This window comes from Miscanthus floridulus, chromosome 19 (assembly GCF_019320115.1).
Source record: "Miscanthus floridulus cultivar M001 chromosome 19, ASM1932011v1, whole genome shotgun sequence".
In the NCBI taxonomy this organism is placed as follows: Eukaryota; Viridiplantae; Streptophyta; class Magnoliopsida; order Poales; family Poaceae; genus Miscanthus; species Miscanthus floridulus.
In genome coordinates, this window is record NC_089598.1 from 89,908,443 (window position 1) to 89,932,385 (window position 23,943).

The 23,943-nt window shown below is 45.6% G+C and overlaps 2 protein-coding genes, 1 long non-coding RNA gene and 1 pseudogene across 3 annotated transcripts; 2 read left to right on the top strand and 2 right to left on the bottom strand.

Annotated features, from left to right (window-relative positions):
- The first annotated feature begins 5,887 nt into the window (after nt 1-5,887).
- On the top strand, nt 5,888-7,879 carry LOC136527162 (uncharacterized). The gene is made up of 5 exons (XM_066519782.1): nt 5,888-6,229; nt 6,584-6,743; nt 6,855-7,033; nt 7,150-7,323; nt 7,409-7,879. The coding sequence occupies exons 1-5, from the start codon at nt 6,014-6,016 to the stop codon at nt 7,493-7,495; spliced, it is 816 nt and encodes a 271-aa protein (XP_066375879.1). The 5' UTR covers nt 5,888-6,013; the 3' UTR covers nt 7,496-7,879.
- On the bottom strand, nt 6,775-7,266 carry LOC136527164 (uncharacterized). The gene is made up of 2 exons (XR_010776711.1): nt 7,127-7,266; nt 6,775-6,992 (listed from the first exon to the last, which is right to left on the bottom strand). It is a non-coding gene; the product is annotated as an uncharacterized lncRNA (long non-coding RNA).
- A 186-nt stretch (nt 7,880-8,065) lies between the features above and the next one.
- On the top strand, nt 8,066-10,353 carry LOC136527163 (desmethyl-deoxy-podophyllotoxin synthase-like; annotated as a pseudogene).
- A 1,874-nt stretch (nt 10,354-12,227) lies between these two features.
- Nucleotides 12,228-15,381, bottom strand: LOC136527161 (uncharacterized). Its single transcript, XM_066519781.1, has 5 exons — nt 14,857-15,381; nt 13,927-14,050; nt 12,926-13,149; nt 12,658-12,831; nt 12,228-12,563 (listed from the first exon to the last, which is right to left on the bottom strand). The coding sequence occupies exons 1-5, from the start codon at nt 15,073-15,075 to the stop codon at nt 12,477-12,479; spliced, it is 828 nt and encodes a 275-aa protein (XP_066375878.1). The 5' UTR covers nt 15,076-15,381; the 3' UTR covers nt 12,228-12,476.
- Between the last annotated feature and the right edge of the window lie 8,562 nt (nt 15,382-23,943).

Consider the following 23,943-nt stretch of genomic DNA (forward strand, 5'->3'; position numbering starts at 1 on the left):
TCTACGTATTGCTATGAACACACAGTCGCGAGAAGCACGCTAATAGAAGCTACGATGAAAAAGATACATCTACCAAAAGATTTACTTAATGTGTGGAAAAGAAAACTATAGGCTTCATTTATGTTAACCATATGAATTTATATACAAAAGATATTTTATAAACAATATGGATTAAATTAAGTTAATTTTAGATTTAAATTATAAAACAAAAGTAAAACAAATCATATTTTATGTATAAAACCTAGTTGCATAACCATTAATCAAGATATGATTTAAACCATGATTTTCATGAAATAGTAATATAGTAAACATCATTACTAATGCGTAGATTTTGTCGTTATGAAACAAACGCAACTTGAACGGACTATTTCAAAGTTAAAATAAATAAGTTACGATTTAAACAAGTTTTGCTTTAGTTAAATAATAGATTAAATCTACTCATGAATTGAAAACATGCCAAACAGTTGTATAAAAGCATAGAAAACATAAATACGATCCTAACGCAATTTGAATGGGTCAAATCAGAATTAAAACGCAAAAGTTATGCATGAAATAAGGTTCAGTGGCATTTCTGTAAATATTTGAACTCATTTTTGAATTAAAACAATTAAAATTCTGAATTTAAATGTATTTTGGACTGTGCATACTATTTCTAGAAAACATAGGGTCTAAAGTGAATAAAAACAGGGCTGATTTGTATTTATTTTAAACTATTATGGACTGTGGGTTAATTCACCGAAAACAGGGGGCTATTCTGCAAAACGTGCGTGGCTTTGACTGCGGGTTGACTACGATGTTGACTGGGCAGCCATGTGGCGGTGTGTGAGTGGTGTGGTGTGCCACGCGTGCGCGGGCCAGTGCTGACGCGTCGCTGTGGACCGTGTCCACGGGTCCACGGTGGACCGATTATAATCCCCAAAGGGGTATCTAATTTGGTCCGCTCGTTCCAAATCTGATGGCGTAGGCATGATGGAAGCAGAGGGTCACCGGGGAAGAAGCTCATGACGACAGCGCCATTGTTGCCGGTGTGCCGAACTCGCCGGTGGACGTCGGGGCGGTGATTCCAGCCATCTCATGACAAAGTGAGCGCACCTAATCGATCTACAGGCTCTCGCGAACACATTGGGGGCGCTACCGAGGTGAGGGGGATGTTGAAGCGTTGGTCCCGCGGCGGCGCCATGGCCGGCGGCTTGGTTGTTTGGTGCTACAGTGTTCTAGGGCGCTAATCGATGAACGGATGGCATGGGGAGGACGAGTGGCTCACCGAGATGCGATTGGAATGGAGCACGGCGTCTGGGGAGCCTCTGAAGCGAGTCGTCAATGGCAGTGGTGGCTAGAGAGAGAGGAAGACGCGCGGGTGAGGTTGAATCCGATGAAATCGAGACCAAAACCGCGAAGTGGAGGTACCTACGGGCACGGGGGAGTACGGCGGTGCTCATGGGCGCGTCGGTGTCATGGATAGCGCTCGGGAGCGGTGGATGGCCGGTAGCGGTGAGATGTTGGACGCGCGTAGAGGAAAGGGGAGAAGACGGGGGCTCGGCTGGAGCTTTATAGGCGGGCAGGGGCGGCATACAAGGAAGGGGAGCGAGGCGCGCTGAGGTGATTGGTCGCTTTCCTTGCGGGAGAGACGGCGCTGGCAACTTGCCAAGTTTGGCCACGCCATCGCCGGGTCAAGAAAGGAAGGGGAGCGTGGGGAAGAAGGAAAGGGAAGGGGACGACAGCGCTGACGAGTGGGACCTGGGTCACAGCGAGAGGGAGAAGGAGCAGCGCGTGCGGGCGTCTGACGACGTGGGCCAGCGACGCAGTGAAAGGGAGGAGCGGACGGCGCGTGTGCGATGCGGGCGTAGGTCGAGCGGGCCGCGTTGGTGGGCTACGCCGCGCGGAACGGTGGGCCGCCAAGCAGATCAGGCCAAGCAGCTACGCGAGGCAGGCCGAAGGAGGGAAAGGAAGGGGCAGCTGGGCCAAGGCCGGGAAGAAGAAAGGAGCGGGCCGGGGAAACTAGGCCAGGCGACTAGCTGGGCTGAAAAGGAAAGAAGGGATATTTTTCAAATAAAAATCATTTTCTATTTCTGAATTCTATTTCTTTTCTTAATTCAAAACCATTTCAAATATGAACAAAATCAAGCATAAATATGATTTCAATATACTTTCTAATTCCAACATAGATGAACCAATTTTCGGTAAGTTTCCAAAAATAACTTTTTAAGTTCTTATATTTTCTAATTCCTTTTCTTTCTTTCCTTTTATTTCAAAGTCATTTTCAATTTCATTTCAAAAGCATTTTAACCATTTTGACTTTTCAATTAAAGTCACTCAACCAATAAAATCAAATGCAATGGCATGTATGCTCATACATGTTGCTACCTTATGATGTATTTTAAATTAATGAAAAAATTTATTTTCTATATTTCATGTGCACAAAAATTCCAAATTAAATCATTTTAACTCTATTTCAAAAGAGGCAATTTTTAGGGTGTTACACATATCAAGGAGATGACCCATCTTAGTCATTAACTTTACTCAAGGACGAGCAGAGGGCTAAGTGTGGGAAAGTTTGTTGGCGGTCCTTAACTCATATTTTCAACCGCCAATCTTTACATAAAATCCAACCAAATAAACACCAAACTTAGTGATAGGGTTTAAAACTAACATCTTTCCACAAGTTTTTGTGAATTGACTTTTGTAGGGACTTATATGAAAACCATGGAAAACATACCCTAAAATGCGCAAAGAGACAAAGCGTAATGCCATCTTGCGCAAGGCAAAAGAGCTCAAGGGGGAGAAGGCCAATGCAAAGTGAATCCAAGCCCAAAACAAGTGGAGGACGAGCCTAAAAGCAAGACAAACCAACTTAACTCTGCGCAACACAACCATGGGCCAAGTCCAGAAGATAACAAGAGGCAGCCCAATGAAGATGGGCTGATTCGGAGCAGGCCATGGTGCGGCCGCACCCCCACCAGCCCCGTTTGGCCTAGAATTCAGTCGGTTGCTTCTTACCGCCTTGCCCAACTGTCGGTATGCTAGTGTCACCCAGTTTCAATGTACTTGGAAGTCAGTTTGGTGCCTTCCATGAGGGGATGAATCATTTTTCACATGACCCCCTCCTCTCCACCTATAAAGAGAGACTCTCCTCTCCGCCTTCAACAACAACACACCAAGGGAAAGAGCACCACACTTGAGCATCACTCCAAGGCTTAGGCCATAGCTAGTAGAATTGAGTATTTGGGAGAGATGTGAGGGAAGAGTATGGGGAAGTGTTGGACTTGTCGGTATCTCCCCAAGCTTGTACATCGATGAGCACCGGTGCCTCAACAGAGCTTTTCGCTAAGTGAGTGTTCATGTTTCTTATGGTTATAAGTCTTTTAATTAGTTAAGCTCTATTCTTACTTGTTTGCGGGTTCATCGTCCGTCCTCATGGCGGATACTCTAGTAGAGAGTCTTGATAAAGACGGATAACCATGCGCAACGCTAGAGTAGTAGTCGATAGCATAGACGTGGTGTCTAGGCTAGAGGCTATCTTCGTTTGCCTCGTATCCTCCGGTTGAGGGGTAGGCGGTAGGTGGTGACAGCCCTATCCATCCTTCGTAATCCCCCACGTTCGGATATGGTGTAGAGTCGTATGCCGGTATCACCTGGCAGACCAGGTGCGCTCCGGTGCCTGAAGTAAGCAAGTGAAAGTAGAGTTAATACCTGTCCTTAGACCCAAATGCCATAGGAATCCATTTCTACCGTTTCCAACTTTACCCTTGTGTTGTCCTTGGACAAATTAGCTAGAAGAAGTAGCTCCGTTCCTTGTGGAAAATATGATACCCTGAATACTTCCGAGTGAAAGCTACAACGGTAATTCTGTGTGCTTGCGGAATCTTTCTGCATTCGTTAAGAAATACCAACAGAGACTTTGGTGGGGCTACCATTGGATCCGCAACGACCGGCTGAGATCAGACCCTAGGGACGTTGACTTGTCCTAGACTTCTCGATCTTGGGCCAGCAGATCTAGATCCTTGCAGGCTGCAACCTAGATTGCAGGTTCCCCAGTTAGATTCTCTCACATCAGAGATGGCAAGGTAGGGTGGGTGCTAGCCTAGCGGTAGATCTTAAATGGGATTTAAGAAGGGGCCAACAATATTTAAGTTCTTTCAAGTGTGCAATTTTCTAAGACTCCTTAAGCATTAACCATAACACATCATTAAGAAAAATCAATGCCAAGAGGGGGCCATGACCCACTCTGGCCTCTATGTAGCTCCACCTGTGGTGCTAGGCATAACTAGGGAATCCAGAGGCTACTCAGGTTCGACGGTGGCGGCCACATATGTGCACACATGGCACCGATGACCCGGTAGCAGATACATTTCGGTGTGGTTGGGGTCTCCCCTTTGCCGCTTTGCACCTTTGACATGTGGCTGCATTCGCCTATTGCGCCCCTATGTGCTTGGGGTTTGCATAGTAGCAGGAGGCATGGGATGGCAAGTGTCCTCCCTTGCGTCAAGTAATGCTTTTCTTGGGATAGTTGTGATGGTTGTGCATAGTGTTGTTCAGATACCATGTGCCTATGTGGGTTGTGCTTTTTTGTGCAGTGTGAAGTGGATGGTGCTAGCAGAAAGTCTTGTTTTGGCTAGTTCCAGTAAAATGTTTTGCATTCAAAAAAGTCTATGTAACATCTTCACATCAATTTCTCCTAATAGTTGTGCTTAAATTGTATGCTACATCATTGAATAACTTATGAACACTAACAATTTTTTAAATAAAATGGCAAAGGACAAGGACACATGGCACGCTACTACGATGAAACGTGGCAGAACCAGAGAGAGACACGTGGTGACCTGTGATAGGATAAGTGGCAAGATTATGTCACGCCGATGCTAACGGTGTGGGTCGGCTGACAGATGAGGCCCACAGTAGATCACACGATCAATGGCTAACGTTGACCCTTGACTTGGCCAACACTGGTCTGGTTCCGATGAATGGGGCGCACTAGTAGTCCCATACATGCCGTAGCTGCCACGTGTCCAGTTTCATCCAACAGCGCACACGCGCTCGGCCCGCGGGCGTCGCATGTAGTTGGTCGGCAGCTTTATATGGCGTGGATGGCAGTTTGCATCGACCGTGTGTGCATCCAGTATGAACTGGATTTTTTTTTCCATTGGGACGTGGCTACTCAGCGCTGGTGCTGATGCGTCCCAGTTCGGTTCGTTCTTGCTGGGTCCAACGTGGTACTGTTGCTGTTTGCTAACTGGGCTGATGTCTGGCTTGGGCTGGACCAGAAACAGGTCTGACGGGCGGATCTGGTGGCCGCATGCCGTCCGCTCGGCAATATGCCCGGCCGCCGGGGCGACGGCATGGTGTAGATGCCGCGCACGGCGCACGGGGATGCTCGCGATGCAGGGCGCAGTTTGCTGGCGCGCCCGGATTCGCTAGTCCGCGACGTCGTGGCGCCGCCGCCGGGCGGGACGATGCCACGATGGCGGCCGTGCCTTCGCTGGTCGGCTACAGGGAAGAGAGAAGAAAGGCGACGTCGAATATTAAGTTTTCTTAACTTTGGACACCTCGGTAGTCTAGGAAAAAGGAAACTCCGATCTGCATTCCAAAAGAAACTCTGAGAGGGTGCCGTTGTTAAATTATGGCATCGTTCGTTAGGAGGAATTTGGATGAATTAAAAAAATTTATGATATGAAAATACTGCTCTGGATGAAAAAAGAAGCGGATCAAACTGGATTTAAGGGCACGCAAACAAGACCTGTACACGAAAAGTCCGAGCTGGTGGGACCCATGGACGGTCGCGATCGAGTCGATGTCCCATCGGCCGTGTCCTCCAAGAGTCCGCCTTCCGCGCGACCCGAGCCCGACCGCCGCGACCGCTTATATATATCCACGCCCCCCGCGAGCGGTCGTGAAATCACTCCGCAACTTCCACTGCACCTTCAGTTGAATCCTCAATCCGAACAAATCCAAGGAGCTAGCGGGGCGATCCCGACCGTCGCGGGCGGAACCCTATCCCTACTACCTCCACCCTCTCATGGCGGCGACAGCCGTGGCAAGCCGGAAGCGAGGGACGGCCGCCGCCTTCCTCGACGACCCCTTCTCGTTCCCCGCCGCCGACCTGCCGCTCCTGCAGACCAAGCGCGGCCGGTGCTCGTCGTCGATTGTTGCCGCCGACCTCGGACTCAGCTTCCCGCTCGAGTTCGACCCGGTCGAGGCGCTCCATCTCATCTTCCCCGGCGAGGATCCGCAGGTGCGTCCATGTACGTACGTGTGCGTTTAATTTATTTGATACATGGATTGTTTATATTAGTCCTAATAATCAATCACGGCGAACAGGCTTAGAGTACGCCGATAGGCAAGAGGTCAAGCCAATGAGGCCCTGCCATTAGCTACCGTGATATATACTATCTAATAAACTTGATTTCGAAAATTCTGTCCTCTTTTGGAGTTCAATCGATGCATCGAACATAAACTGGTGTCCTTACCAATTGGTACTACAGTACTGTACCAATGAATATCTTCAGCCATGTGTTTTCTTATCCTACACAAATTAGTACTAGTTAGGATTTGTGCACCTAAAATCATTTTTCCCGTTAATTTACAGGTTCTACAAAACTATTTACAAGCGTCAGGAGATGTCTTGGATGCTGCAATCAGAGCATACAAAGATTATTTGGCAGAAAGAGGCACAGAATCTGCTTCTGCCATGAACCATGTTCCATCTGACAACGAGGAAGGCGATAGCATCCTATCTGAATCCGATGGTATGCGGCCATGTTTAATATCTCAACATACTTTCATGCAACCAAATTTATTTAATCATTTAAAATCAGCTACCGTTAACATAAACCTTACTGCATCAATGGCTATTGCAGTTGACCTGATAGTGGAAACCATTCCCACCAATTGCTCTGGATGGGCAGAGCTCATTGTCAAGGAGATGTCCTCTGCTTCAGATTTGACTGATGCCAAGAATCGCGCCTTCAAGATACTCAACCTGTTGGAAAAATCTGCTGCTAGGAGTAGCCCAGATGAAAAAAACAAAGTGAACAAGGTATCAAGATTGCCTAAAGTTAAATACTTCTTTATTGTATTATTATGAACCATGTTTAATAATGCTTATAGTTCTCCTTCCTCCCAAGCTGACCTGAATTTTTGTTGTCAATCCAGGAGCACAAGATAGTGAAGCAGATGCTGGGATCCCTGCTTCACCAGAACGGCGTTCTGAAGCGTGCATTCCTCATACAGCACAACCGACTCAAGGAGTATCAAGAGATGGTGCAGGAGCGATCTCAATTCAACCAGATTCTCGAGAAGTACCAGAAGCAGATCAAGGTGTTAGAGGTAGGTTCTGTGAAATCATTGCTATAATGCTTAACCTGTATTTTATCTACCTACTCGTACTAACCTTCTCATCCTTACCATCCAGGAGAAGAACAATGCCTTGTCATTTCATCTTCAAAATGTGAACCAATGCAGAAACACCTATTGGCATCGCAATCCAGATGTCTTCTAATCGATACGGTTGTCAGAAAGGACATGTCCTCTAATCACTACATACTGCTGCTACAACTTACGAGTCAAGCTTGGAGCTTAATCCACAAGATCCTGAAACTGCAAAATATCATTTTTCTCTCTTCCAGCTAAGGAGAAAGACGATCAAAGACAGGCCATGTCCATGTGGTGTTGCAATTAGTTTATGTTAGATTGTCTGTAGAGGGAGATAATCAAAGGACATGTTCATGTGTTATTGCAATTAGTTTGTGTTAGTCTGGATTCTCTTTAGATTATAGTTGCTCTTGATGTAAGCGAGCAAAATTTGACGGAGTTCAAACATTCATGTACGATTTGTTTTAATTTATCGATCGAATCGAGACTGTTCCCCATCAAAGCTCCCCCTAACTGAGAAAGGATTTACTCCCAGTCCCAGATATGATTTGTTGAGAATTGGTACTAACAGCACCATTGGAAATGTTTTGATGGGCGCGTGTGGGTTTCGAATTACAGCTAGCAACCAACTAAAGCACCTTTAGCATTGGAGCGCATAATAAACAATTTGTATTTTTATTCAACATTGCTCTATCTTCTCCGTGCACGCATTATTTACCACATTGCTTCTAGATCTGAATGCAAATCTCCATATTATATAGTTCACTCGCCATTCACCTGCTCCTCCACGCGGCATCTCATTTCATGGAATTTTGTTTTGCCGACTTGAATCGTCTATGCACTACACTTAGAATGAACTCTACTATGTACTACTTACCTCGAGGAACAATCAGATATGCAACCCAAATCATGGACCAAGAACTCGAGCCATCCTACCATTACTTCTTCTGGGCAACGATCCTGCTGCTGCCGCTCCTCGCCGTCAAGCTCCGGCGGCGCAAACACGGCTATAAACCACCTCCCGGCCCATGGCAGCTCCCGGTCATCGGCAGCCTTCACCACCTCGTGGGCGCGCTCCCGCACCGCGCCATGCGTGACCTGGCGAGGCGGCACGGCCCGCTCATGCTGCTCCGCCTGGGCGAGCTCCCCGTCGTCGTGGTGTCGTCGCCCGACGCGGCCCGGGAGGTCATGAGGACACACGACGCCGCGTTCGCGACGCGGCCCCGGACCGCCACCCTCAGGGAGCTCACCCGGGACGGCCTCGGCGTCGCGTTCGCGCCGCACGGCGAGCACTGGCGCCAGCTCTGCAAGCTCTGCGTCACCGAGCTGCTCAGCGCGCGGCGCGTGCGGTCCCTCCGCGGTGGGCGCGAGGCCGAGGCCGCCAGCCTCGTCGCGTCCGTCGCGTCGTCGTCGTCGTCGTCCAAGCCCGTGAACGTCAGCGCCCTCCTCGCCTCGTACGTCACCGACGCGGTCGTGCACGCCGTGGTGGGCGGCCAGATCAGGGACCGCGACGCGTTCCTAGAGAAGCTGGACAAGGGCGTCAGGGTGGCCGCGGGGTTCAGCCTCGCCGACGTGTTCCCATCGTCCAGGCTCGCGCGAGCGTTCAGCGGGGCGGCGCGCGCCGCAGAAGCGCACCACCGCGAGATGACACGGCTCATGGACGGCGTCATCGCGGAGCACCAGGAGAGGCGGGCGGCCGGTGCTGGAAACGACGAGGACGACCTCTGAGGATCCAGAAGGACGGCGGCCTGCAGGTCTCCCTCGACATGGGCATCATCCGCGCCGTGATCATCGTAAGCTCAGCTCTCTTCTCCCCCAATGTGTTCGACGATCGTCACTCCGACGACATTGACGAGATTGTATTTTTTTCTGAATGGGGCGCCGTGCACTTAGGATCTTTTCAGCGCGGGGAGCGAGACGACGTCGACGACGCTGCAGTGGGCCATGGCTGAGCTGATGCGGCACCCGGCGGCGCTGCGCAAGGCGCAGGCCGAAGTGCGTCGCGTGCTCGCCGGCTAAAACCGCGTGCCGGAGGACGCTCTGCCAAAGATGCATTACCTGCAGCTGGTCATTAAGGAGACTCTGCGTCTGCACGCTGCAGTGCCGCTGCTTCTCCCGCGTGAGTGCCAGGAGGAGACGCGCGGCGTCCTCGGGTACGACGTGCCCAGGGGTGCCATGGTGCTGGTCAACGCTTGGGCGATCGGCCGGGACGCCGCGAGCTGGGGCCCCGACGAGTTCAGGCCGGAGAGGTTCGAGGACGGCGGCTCCAGGGCGGAGGTGGACTTCAGGGGCACGGACTTCGAGTTCGTGCCGTTCGGCGCCGGACGCAGGATCTGCCCCGGCATAGCGCTTGGTCCCTGTTTAGTTCCACTTCGTTTTGTCAAATTTTTCAAGATTTTTCGTCACATCAAATTTTTGAACACATGTATGAAGCATTAAATATAAATAAAAAATAAAACTAATTACACAATTTAAAAGAAATCCACAAGACGAATCTTTTAAGTCTAATTAGACTATGATTGGACACTAATTGTCAAATAACAATAAAAATGCTACCATGTTCATTTTGCAAAAAAAATTTGCATCTAAGCTGGGCCTTGGCCTCGCCGTCATGGAGCTCGGTCTCGCTAGCCTCCTCTTCCACTTCGACTGGGCGCTACTCGGTGGCGCTGCGCCGGAGGAGGTGGACATGGCCGAAGGGCTCGGGATCACGGCGAGGAGGAAGAACGACCTGTGGCTGCAAGCCACCGTACGCGTTCCTGTTCATAATGTGTAGATTTTTCTGAATGCTTTTGGGATTTGGGAGTAGAGGTGAAGGTTTCATGTTATTATTATTAAAAAAAGGCTGACTAAGAGGGTATTTGTTTCAAATTCCTGATAAAAGATTCAACCTGTTAAAGATGAAGATAAAACAAACACACCGACTCTTATAATCGATACAAGAATACAAATGCCACATCTACCAAATACCAATATACTTCTTCCAATTCAAGCCTCGTTCGCTGGTTTGAAAGGCTGAAACTGGCAGAAAAACAATATTCCGGTTGAATTGTTGTGAGAGAAAAACACTGTTCCGGCTAAAAAAAAAGCCGAACAAGCCATTTTTAAGACAAGCGAACGGGGCCTCAGTGTATAAGGCGCACAATCTTTGACCAATAGTTTGGTCAAAACAAAATGTAATTATTGTAATACAAATTTGATACTAATAGATGAATACCCTGCATATTGCCGCGGGATTTGCATGGATCACCACTATATAGGAATGTGCACAAAAGAAAATCCAAAAACTATTGCTAACAAGATGAAATCAAATTTTATGATATATTTAATGATACTCTACAGTATATATGATGGATGGTGACATCATTTTCTTAGATAATTTGATGGGAACGATGTACATGATCCTGAAGATTTAATAATGCTACTTGACATGACCTTTTTTTTTATTTACTTATTAGGGTGAAAGTGAAGAGAGGAGATAAGGAAAACCGAACTAAAAATTTAATATTGCAGGCATAGTCCTACCTGTGCATATCAGTTGCCATTGTATAATCTTCCTGTTAAGCATGACTGCTAGTAAGCAATTGGTGATTTTCAGTTTCCATGGATTTGCATGCTGCCTGTTGAGCTATGCGTGGAATTAAAGAACATAAAAGAAAGGCCATGCATTTGGCTGGCCCAGTGGTGGAGATCGAAGCAATTTACATGCTGTCCTATTCTTGTATGCGTTACGCGGCCTCCAACAGGAGACGTGTCGCGGAAGCTAAATTTAAAATGGGTCTCTAATACAGTACTTATAGCCTCCCACAGAGTACCTATATGGAAGACTCATTTGATGTGTTAGGAGAGGCATAACCCAAATCTGAGTATCCTCTCTCCTGAAGATCTATTTGCAGAAATAGTTGTCTTTTGGGTCTTATTGTTTGAGAAGATCAAAAATATATATTGAAACATTTGCCTATAGCGATACCTAAAGGATGAATGGATCTTGTATTTTGGGTCGTGGTTGTCGGAGACAATCTTAGTAACGATGGTTGCGAATGCCTGCCATGGGGATAGGCTGTCAGTTTAGCTTCCTGGCGCATACATGAAAGGGCTCTTGTTGGCCCTAGTGGTGACGGTAGAAGAAGTAGAGTAGGCATTGCCGCATCAACGTAGGTGGACAGAAGTGGGCCCTAGACGGTGGCGAGGCACCATTGATGACCTGGCCTCACGAAATCAAAAAGAAATATAGCAGTAGGGTTTTGCTTTATAAGAGTATAAAATTAGATTAGATTTAAAATTAAATATAATATCCAATAATCACAAGTTTATAATCATAGGCAATACAATATAAAATAAATAAATGGTTAAAATGTAATTTAAGAGATCGTATCATATCATATTACGTCTTGTAAACCAAATCATATGGAGTATCTAAGTCTAAATGAAGGTGGCTAAGGATTATTTTTAACATTCTCACTAGGTTTATATATCACAAAACTCTACACGTCGAAATCAAATTCAAAGCAAGGATGCCAAACTCACATTGGAATCAACTTTAAAACGAAGGTGGTTGGTGGTTATGTGGATTATTTAAGACAGATGGCTTATATTTGAATTTATTTAGAGAATAAGCTTTTAGATAATTCAATCCATATGTGAGAGCATATTTTAAGAAGCTCTACGTGTGAAGTTATTTGCCAAATGATTTACCAAAATTGTTCCAGCTCACCCGATGGAGCTGAAGCCGAAACGGCTTCACCGGAGAAGTGAAGCTATGCCTAACGGGACCTTAGCTTGTAAGAACTTGGCTAAGTGCGGTCGTAGGGAGCAAACTTTTTTCCATTTTCTAAAAAAAAAACTGACCTACAACGAGATATAGTAATCTTTCAGTGACGAATATATTAGCCATGGATCAAATAAACCAAACACGGAAAAGTGGAAACACAATATATTTGGTGGCCAATTGCATGAAAGCAACACGTTTAAATCAAACCGTAACTTGAAAATTTTGGACCCATGGGCGGTGAATCCACCTATCCCGTATCCCCATTTCAGGGGCAGTTGGTAAAACAGAATATCTTCATAGGTTATTAATCTGGGGCAGACCGTTCAGCAGCTATGCTTTAGAAGACATCCGGGTTGAAACGCCCAGGTATGGAGCTGTTCTGCTGAGCCTGCTTGAGGTGCATTGTGAGGGCATAGTTGTTTATCTGCAAATGTATGGTCACAGACACCAAACATTTCTTCAGTTGATATATCACACAGGAAAAGAAGCATAGTTGAAGACAGGACTAGGAATATCACCTCTAGAGTCCTAACTTGCTCCTGGTACTGCAAAACAAGTTGCTTCAAGCTCTGGACCTCGTGCGACCTCTCATCAAACTCCTTTTGGCGCTCATGTTGAATGGCAACTGCCCGCTTCAGCACAGCATTCTCTCGCAGAACAACAGTCAGTTGCTCCTTGAGCATCATGTTTTCCTATACCACAAAGGAAAATCAATCACTATTATCGTTCTGCAAATTAGTCAATACTACAGGGAACCAAAAGTTGTAGTGAGTGCCGCATGGGTACCTTATGCAGGTTCTGTGTAGCTTCAGCTCCTGCACGCTCTACAATCGATTTCTCCAAAGCCTCCAAAGCTCTTGACGCACGAGCCCGTGCATCATCTATGTCAGAAGCATTTGTCATCTCTCTGACAAATATCTCGACCCATTCAGAGCCATTATTACTTGTCTGGTAATTATCTACAGTAGGCGGATATTCTGTAGCCGTATCCACGCCACCATTAGGAATACCTGCAAGGAATGCAAAATTGATGCTACCGTCAGCAATACAATCTGGAAACTGCTTCATTGCTTTCCAAAAAAAATAATATAACACGTTAGAAAATAAGTGTGATGCAACCAATTCATTTATAGAGTGATTGGTTTGAGGAATCACTCTATTCTAGATGAGGTGGCGCATCATAAGCCCATTCCTCAAATTTGGTGGCATGACTTCATTCCTCATAGTGGTAATTATTATAGCTTGTGAGGAATGAGATGATGATGGATCAACCCATTCCATTCCACAAACCAAACAAAAAGTGAGGAATGAGAAGATGATGGACTAACTCATCCCTCAAACCAAACACCCAATTACTATGGTAGTAACACTATCCTAGATGACACAAATTCCAATTACCACCAAATACAACACGGGATTGATGTCATATCAGGATGAAGTTATAAGCAAAGCCAGAGACAATGTAGGATATTTGATGATCCAATTCTACATATAATTAATTCCATACCAAAATCGGATACAAATATGTGTTTAAATTTAACAGCTTATGACAGTGTAGATATATAACAGTAACAAATTTATGAATTAAGAAAACCTGAAATAATGAAATAATATAGCTCTGAATAAAATTGGTGGACAAATTCAATTGGGCACCGAGAACCACACTCCCATTGAATCATTGACAGGTGACTATTATAAGTACAGCTAGAACTACATGGATGAGAATGCATAACTGTTGCTATATGAATGCATCCAGGGAAAGCAGTAGTCTCTGGTAGAAAACTAACCTTCAACGGAAGGCTGAATTGCTGTATGCTGACCATTTTCTGCTGACTCTAAACGCAGCAAATTCAAACTCTTTATTGCAGAATCCAAGTCATCTCCAGATGCTTCCAGAGCTTTTTCAAGCAACTACAGTTATTTAGAGCAAGCATAGTTAGCTGTGTCACATATGTTATACTAGAAGGTAGAGTAAATGAGGAACTAGCTCATACTGCATAGAAGTAATTCAATCTATCAGGATCCAACAGGAGGTTGAATTTCCATCTACGAAGGAAATCCTGTATATTCAATAAATTCATTTTGTGTACTTACTGGGGACATCACAAGCTCGGACTGGCTACAATACACAACTTGCATAGCTACCAAAGAAAGGAGCCACAGAAACTACAGCACATCCATCTCTCGGCGACCATCCTTTTTGCATAGTTAATAAAACCATCCTTTGCATAGTTAATAAAACAGATACAGGTTAACAGTAAATGAAATCCTATGAAACAGACCATTTCTTCCATTGCCAATATGTTTGAAATAAAAAACAAATGTAAAAGAGGTAGGACATGCTACAATTCAATATTCAGAGTACCACAAACATCTAAGCAAGCATATAAGCATGGTAGGATAATACAACGACAACTGAGAGACATCTAGATTCATATCAAGCGTGGCAGTAAACTAAACTAATTCACTGAGAAGAGCCCCATTTCAGTAATATCCGATTTCACACCCAAGGACAGATCGGAAATTACACTGGGATCGCATATTTACGGACAGAGAACAACAAATCCTCGTCGGCTTACCACCAAAAAAAAAAATGGTGGCACTAGTAAATCGTAGAAGGGAGCAAAAATCACATCTTATGATTTACCACCACCGACGGGGAAATGGGACGGGAGGAAATCAGGAAAGGATAAAGTGAGGCGGAGATGGAGGCAGACCTGGGGATCCATGTCGGGGAAGAGTGCAAGTAGATGGTGGACGAGCGCCTCCCGTCGGCGTCCGTCGGAGCCGCCGCCGCCGCCGCGGTGCGAGGGGGAGCGGCGGGACCGCTTGGCCGCCGGCTGGTGGGAGGAGGAGTGAGGGGAGGGAGGGGACGGCGGGAGGAGCTCGTCGGCGAAGATGGAGGAGGACCTCTTGCCACAGACTACCGCAGACATGGTGCCGCCGCCCTCCCGCACTGCCGCCGCTGCCTCGTCGCGCCGCCGCAGCCGATCCCCGCCGCCGCCGTCGCCCTACTCCCCGCCGCCGCGGGACATCCGGCAGACAGACGCCTCTCCCCCTCCCCTCCCCCACGCGATCCGCAACAGCTGGGCCTCGACCGCTGGTCCCGGGTCCCGGTCCCCCCAACCTCCGGCCTCCGCGCCCTGGTCGCCGCCGCGACGGTGCTGATGGGTCCTGATTGGTCTGGTCCGGTTCTGACGGGCTGATGGGTTGGGTTGTTGGTTCCTGACGCCTTCGTCCTCGCAGTCGCAAGGGCTATTTCTATTTATCGCGCACTTTGCCTTCTTCTCCCCTCTCTGGTTTTAACGTTGGCCCTTTTACCCAAAATTTCAACTTTACCACCATGCAAAAAGAAGATTTTTCGTCTCATCAAATTTACAGTATATGCATAGAGTACTAAATATTGACAAAATCAAAAATTAATTACACAATTTAGTTATACTTTATGAGATAAACGTTTTAAATCTAATTAATCAACAATTAAATAATTATTATTAAATATAAATAAAATACTATAGTGCGCTACAGGGTGTCAACTTCGGCCAACTAAACGCGGCCTTGGATTTTTACGTGTTCCCGTTGGCGTCTCACTGCGTGTGATGTGCGCGTCCTTTTTTTCGGCGGTGGAACGTGAGTGCGTGTACGTCCACACCGCTGCTTTTGCTGTGCGACAGGTGGGCCCGGATTGGACTTTTTGCCTTACTACCGGCGGTCCCACTCGCGTGCTTTTTCGTGAAACTAAATCTGTGAGCCGTAAAAGTGGTCTAGAAAATTGTGATGTTAATATATAGCCTGTTCGCTTGCTCGTAAACGATCGTAAATTTTCAGTTGAGAATAGTATTTTTCTCTCACACTAAACCAGTCAGCAGTAAATAATCCACGATACGATACGGCCTCCCGAACAGACTGACAGAGAGTGCCTCCCTCGCCAAAAGCAAAAGCCATTTGGCTCATCAAGCCATATATGACTCTGTTATCCATGCCAATTTCTGCATGGGCCGTGTTTAGTTCACGCACCGAATCGGTATCGTTTTGTTTTTATTTGGTAGTAATTGTTCGATCGTTGACTAATTAGGCTTAAAACGTTCGTCTCGTAAAGTACAACCAAACTGTGTAATTATTTTTTAATTTCGTCAACATTTAGTAGTCCATGCATGTACCGCAAGTTTGATGTGACGGAGAATCTTCTTTTTGCATAGTGTCAAATTCTGGAATTAGGGAGAACTAAACATGGCCATGATTTGTTTTAAGGACCACGGATAAGATACGAAGAAACGACATATGGATCTTGGATCTATGGACGCAAGAATTCAATGAAAATATACAGAACGAATTTCACAGGAATCTGGAAATTTTCACCTTCCCAGATGACAGACTGACAGTGGAATACTCCAGGACAAGAACACGCTTTTTTGAATGGTCGAGCACACGCTTTTAAACGTGGAACACTCCTTGAAACAAAAAAAAAAAGGGTTTTTAGTGTTCTTGCCCCTTGTTTTAAAGTGCAATTATGATTTTACCATCGATTCTCTAACTTTATAATTTTGTCCTTCACTGTTAACAAGTCAACGCGATTTTGCCCCTGGTCTTTGCGAATTTGCCCCTATTTTGACCGTTGACTAAGGGCAAAATTGCGTTGACTTGTTAACAGTGAAGGGCAAAATCACAAAGTCAACGCGATTTTGCCTTTGACCCACGAATTCTACACCTTAGGTGTAGAATAATAGCCAAAACTGACTAGAGAAAAATACTAAGTAGTACCGAACTACGTTCAGTATCACTCAGTACTACACCTAGCACCATAAAATATTGAACAATACTGAAACACGACTTCTAAACGATACTGAACTCTAGCAGTTTGGTATAGAATAGTATTGTACACCTAGGGTGTAGAATAGCACGTGTGTGTGTCAGCCTTTCGCCTTTGACCCACGAACTCGAGTCGGACTCATTCACTGCTGACTTTTGAGTTTTGAGGATCATTGTTCTTCACTCTCTTGCTATTACCCGCAGGGAGCGCAGCAGTCTTCCCAGTCAAGCGCAGCTTCCGTTAGGTTTCGTTCAGGCTCGCTCTCGTTCTGAGGTGGATTCGAACCACTCTGTTAGGATTTGGAGTCCAACGCGCTAAGCAAAAGAGGATTTTCAGTCCTCTGCTCTAACCAGCCAGAACCAAAAAGGAGGAGATTGGGTGACTGAACACCCACACAATCTATATTTGTAAAGTATCATGATCGTATCAAGATCTATTTATAACTATTCCGTCCACAAGTGCGACACCAAAGCCGCTCCATGCGATCAGATTAGGAAGGCAACGCGCACTCGCTCCATGCGTTCAGCTCAATCCCCATAACAGCCACAGCAAATCAGAAAGGCAAAAATCAATTCCCGTAACAATCGTGATCAATTCTGCGATCACCCCATGCTGTCAATCACGTGAGACCATGCCGTCACCTGCACCGTGACCTCCCTGGCACTTTGCAGTCGCACGGCACCGCGTCCTCACCTCCTCGTGCCTGGCCCTCGTGCCACCTTCGCCATCGCACACGCCGTCCGCCGATCAACGCCGTCGTTCAATCGCGCCCTGTCCACGTCCTGCCCCGTACCGATGAAGGGTCGAGATGGCGACTAGAGGGGGGTGAATAGTCTTTTCTAAAACTTAATCGCGTCGGCTAACCGATACAAATGCGGAATTAAAACTATCGGTCTAGCCAAGACTATACCTCACTATATATGTTCACTAGCACCTTGCAAAGATAACAATTATGCAACAAAGGTGCCAGGCTAGATAGAGCTCTCCTAACCAATTCTAGAAGCAAGGTCACACAAACCTATGCCGCTAGTACTTTAAGCAACAAGGGAGCTCCTACACATGCTAGTAAGCAAAAGCACAAAGCTAACTAAGCTCACTAGCAATGCTCAATAACAAGGCGACCAATGCCAAATTAGAGAACGCAATTACTTAGCTACACAAACTAAGTAATGTGACTAACAAGGTTACACAAACCAAATTAGCCACGCAAGGGAGCTACTTCTATGCTACACAAGCAAGAAGGTAATTAGCAAGCTACACAAGCTATCTAATTACAAGAACAACTACACAGGCTTAATATGTATAAAAGTAATTGCAAGCTTGTGTAATGGGGATGCAAACTAACGGGAAGAACAAGGTTGACACGATAATTTTTCTCCCGAGGTTCACGTGTTTGCCAACACGTTAGTCCCCGTTGTGTCGACCGCTCACTTGGTGGTTCGGCGGCTAATTAGCATCACCCGCTAAGCCCGCACGTCGGGCGCCGCAAGAACCTACCCCTTGAGTGAGGGTAGCTCAATGACACGCTTTACTAGAGTTGCTCTTCGTGGCTCCCGCGGGGCGAGCACAATGCCCCTCACAAGCACTTCTCCGGAGCGCCGCACAAGCTTCTTGCGCGCTTCGACGGAGACCACCACCAAGCCGTCTAGGAGGTGGCAACCTCCAAGAGTAACAAGCACCACCGGCTTGCAACTCAATCACCTAGTGCCACTCGATGCAACCTCACGATGCAATCGCACTAGAATCGCTCACTCACACAATCGAATAATCACTATCAAGTATATGTGTGATGGAGGGCTCCCAAGCACTCACAAGCATGGATACTAAGTCCCTTGAGGTGCTCAGCGCCAGCCATGGCTGAGGGCCACTTCTATTTATAGCCCTAAGGGCTAAACTAGCCGTTACCCCTTCACTGGGCAACGGTCGGGCCGACCAGACGCTCCGATCGTGTTGACCGGACGCTGGACCTCAGCGTCCGGTCGCTCGCAGACGACCACGTGTCCCGGTTCCAACGGTCACTTGATCTGACCGAACGCTCTAGCTTCAACTGACCGGACGCTGGACCCTCAGCGTCCGGTCGTTTTCAGTAAGCTCCCGAGCATGACCGGACGCGTCCGGTCGAACGTGATCGGACGCAGCCAGCGTCCGGTCACACTCCAGTTACTGCTACACTCCACGTCAGTGCGACCGGACGCAGCCTGCCAGCGTCCGGTGCATTCAGATCCAGCGTCCGGTCAGTTGACCGACGCCAGCATCTTCTCCATTCTCTTCACCCTTGCTCAAGTGTGCTAACCACAAGAATTTGCATCCGGCGCAATAGAAAATAGACATTTCATTTTCCCAAAAGCGCCGAATCCTGCCTCGCAAGCTCGGCGGGAGGGAGAGAGGGACCCAAAACCCATCTCACCCCTGCAAACACCACCTCCTTTGTAAATATGCCAACACCACCAAGTGTACACCATCATGTGTATGTGTGTTAGCATTTTCACAACCATTTCCCAAAGGATGTTAGCCACTCAACTTGCCACGCCACTCGATCCTAGCGACAATGCAAAGTTAGATCACTCGAGTGGCACTAGATGACCGATATGCAAACAAGTTTGCCCCTCTTGATAGTACGGCCATCTATCCTAAACCCGGTCATAAACTTCTCTACATACCTATGACCGGTGAAATGAAATGCCCTAGGTTATACCTTTGCCTTGCGCATTCCATTCCATCTCCTTCAATGTCGATGCAACACATGCACTAACACGATCAACAATGATATGATCCACTTTATATCATCACATGATCATATTGGTTCATCGATCTTGACTCTACTTGCTCTTCACCGTTGCCATCGTCCATCGGCGCCAAGTCTTGCTCAAGCTTCACCGCCACGCGGTCCATCACTCCAAAGCCTTCGACTTGCCCTTCACGCTTGCAACCGGTCCATCAAGCCAAGTCTTGTCTTGATCTTCTCCACCTTGATCACATGACTCAATGTCATGTCTCATGTGCAATAAGCTCCTTCATCATCACATGTGTGAGCTTTGCAACATCTCCAAGCCATTTTCACCTCCATGGCATATGTTGCTCATACACATGTACCTGTGGACTAATCACCTGTGTATCTCACATAAACATAATTAGTCCACCTAAGTTGTCATTCAATTACCAAAACCAAACAAGGACCTTTCAACTGGCCCTGTCTGATGCCCCATCTTGTCCCTACCGCCTCAACGCTGCTGGAGCGCCCGTCACCTCGCCACCCTGCCCGCTGACGCTAGCGTACCCTGTCACGATGCCGAGCTAGCGACGAGCACCCACCAGGTACGTCATCAGGACCCTATATCGCCATCTGTCTTCCCTTCCAGCTATGCAAAACGGAACACCCAAACCCAAATCTTAACAGCAGCACATGGGCGAAGACGACCATGACTAATCCTAGCAGAAGCACATGGATGGCGACAATTAGCGGAGCCATCGCCGAATCGCCCCACTCAAGTCTCTGTGGCGCCGTGCCCTCCCCACTGACACTGATGCTTTGCACTACCGCGGGCTCAGGTCTCCATTGCCGCTGACACACGCCAGGCACGCGGAATCAGGACACCGCTCCGATGTCCATTGTAACAAATCGCTGATCTCACCACCTGCAGTCCACGGAGCCTGCAATAGATCAGTGATCATGGCGAGCAGCCAAGCTCCTTAGCGTGAACCACTAGCCCACCACTACCAGCTGGGCAGCACCAGCATCAAGCCCACGAACTCCTGCGCCGCACCGCCATTGCCAGATGTGAGCTCGCTCTAGGGAACAGCTAGTCTCGGCCTTGCTCCTCCGCCCTTGGTAAGCCACAGGTGAGCTTCCCTACACCCCTGCGCTCCTTCTCCACGTGCGCGCGCAAGGCACACTGCGCAACCGCAAGCTCGTGTTGCTAGAAAATGGCCGCCGAGCACCGGTCGTGCTCTGTTCTGTGCTCCGCTTTGCACGAGCGTTCCTAGCTTGTTAGCTTGATGACATTAGGATGCCATGTCCACACTTTCTTGCCGTTTTCCTTCGAAGAATAAAAGAGGAAATACATTGGAAATATAAGGACCCATACCCTTCAGCATGGACTCGGTCCATGGTGGACCGCTCACACACCACACCGCCGATCCATGGTTCATGGACCTGTCAGTGTTTTGTTTTTTATGTGGACATTCTAATAAATATCTTGTTAGTTGTTGACAATTTTCTGAGGATGTTTATGAAACTAGAATAGTCTTCCTTTGCATGATCGGTTATCGAGACCATAATGTTTATAATTACATTTTTCATTACACCATGGTCAACTACTCAACTGGAAGCTAAATGTGCTTCTTTTCTTTTCTTTTTTCTATCTCTGCAATATGGCAATGCTTTAGATTTAGTGCATTTTGGATAGTTCATAGTGAGCTCATTTGTTTGAATAAAAACATATGTCGTGCTATTTGGGTAATTTGCAGTGAGTTTGTTTGGTTTTAGTTCATCCATTTTGGTTGGAATTTTGAGCTTTTTGCACTGCCAGATGATCACCAATTCAGTCCTCATCCTGCCATGCAAACCACATTTTATTTCTTTTGCCCACAAAATTTGCTCGTACATAGGTATTGGGCATGAAAAAACTAAGTGGAACAAAACTTTTTTTCCTGAACACTTGTTGCTATTTACTTGCAAGTTCATAGAGTTGCCTTGATGATATGCAAATACGGATAGCTCTTGTCATCTTAACAGGTCCGTTGGGACAGCGGCCACAGACAACACCTAATGATCGAAGCACGATAGAAATCTGGCTGTTGAGGCCTCCCTTGGGGAAAGGCTTCGATGACTACAATAAGTCATCTCTGCTAAAATTGATTTTAATCTAAACTTATGATCACTAGTAAATTGGTAGTTGTTAATATAACTCATCTGCCCCGACTGTTGCAACCACCTCTAAAAAACAAAAGATTCAGCCATGCTTTTATATAGTTGGGGATGGGTAGGTTTGAAATCTATGTTGTTGTTAAGATCCTTAATTTTTTGTCAACTTTTTCAGATACTAAAGTTACTTTGTTTCGAAGACAAGAAAGTTCGATTCTCTGCCCCTAACCCTTCTAAACCTAAGAAACAGAGAGTTTATACTGAAGATAAAAAAGGTTCTCGATATATGATCCATTCGTCTTTTGATTATTTTAATGTAATAACCGCACATACTTATACTTTTTACCTACTTTCTTTCAATCTAACCGGAATCAGAAATTACGTGTTTCAAATGTGTAGAGGTACAATATTAAACCTATGAGTATTAGACAATTCTTAAACTGATCACATGTACATATGAGTGCATAGGTACATACATAAAATATTATTTCTAATTTAGCAAAATAGGGTATATCATCATTTTGTTCATCGTTTGAGAAAATATGTCATCATTTTGTTTAACTTGCTAGCATGAAATAATTTATAGCTGCTTTGGTTTCACAGTTTATTGTTTACAACTATAAGAACAATCACATTTTTAGAAGATCGTTATTTCTATATCTAAAAGACTATTTTTTTAAACTGTCTTCATGTATTTTTAGATCTCTTTCCTGCATGGAGCCTAATGAAAATCATAGTTGTTGCATGCCATTGAGAGACTTGTCAAACCAGATAAATGAAGGTAAATACTGATGTCGATGTGTATATGTATGTGAAAATTTTAACATCTGATAATTAATGATGTTAAGTCTATCTTCTAAAAAAAGCAGGCATTGAAAGTGGATCTAATCCACTTACACAAGTCTCCGATCCTCGGGAACTTAAAAGGCAAAGGGACAGAGCAAGGTTTGCGGAGCGTCGTGCGGCAAGATCGAACATTAGGATCCTAACCGTGCCAGTTGCTGAGAATGACGTGAACAAGGGGAAAGAGAAATGGAAAGGAAAAAGGAAGAAGAAAGCGACAAAAGATATATTCACAAAGAATATCGTATATAAAGAGGTTCTAACTTCATAAAAGAGGTAATACATCACACGTTGATATATATTTTTTTTCAGATATCAAATGGTACTTTAACTTTAAAAATTAACAAACAATTTATATGCAGGATACTTCTAACTATAGCTTCAGCCATCTGCATGCTTCAGCTGCAAGAAGTCATACGCCGCCCGACTAGAAAATCTTCTTGATCATCATTGATTGGTGACCAATTGTAGCTTGGTATTCGTGCAAAGCACGTTCTCTTAGTCGAACTATTGAGAGATTAGATTCTTAATTGTAGAATAGATTCTAAAACATGTATTGTGAAACACAGGCCCGTTCGCTTCACTGAAAAAACAAGCTGAAACATTATTCCGACTGATTTGTTATGAGAGAAAAATATTGTTCCGGCTAAAAAAACAAGCTGAAAAAGACGGATTATAAAAGAAGCGAACAAGGCCATAAACTTGTTATGATTATTTTTCCGTAGCACTTGATTCCTTAAGAAGTGCAAGCTTATCTTTCGCGTATCGTAGGCATGAAGTGATACGACAATTAAAGTTGATGTTTTGATTTTGCATTCAAATTTAAAGTTATATTTTAACTATCTATCTTTTGTGAAGACTTATGTAATATTAATCGGAACATTATGATTGCGGTATCTATTTTAGATAACAGTATAACACACGCTCATACATATGTTATCGTGGTATTATGTGTTTCCGTTGCAACGCACGGGCATTTACTATATATATATGGTGCATTTTATATACTTTCGGGAGTAGCTACTCCCATAATCAATAAATCACGTTACGTATGTGCACATACTCATTTATCAGTTGGAGTATGTTGACATACTAATATTAAGATACTCTAGATCTTTACTATGTAAAATTTTTTCAAAATAGCATATATTTTTTAATATATTATATAATACTATGATAGTAGCATATAAAATAAGTATATCCATATACTCTAAATATACATACATATTTGTCATACATAGTACCATAGATTGCCTAGTACGATGATATACTCCATCTAATACACTT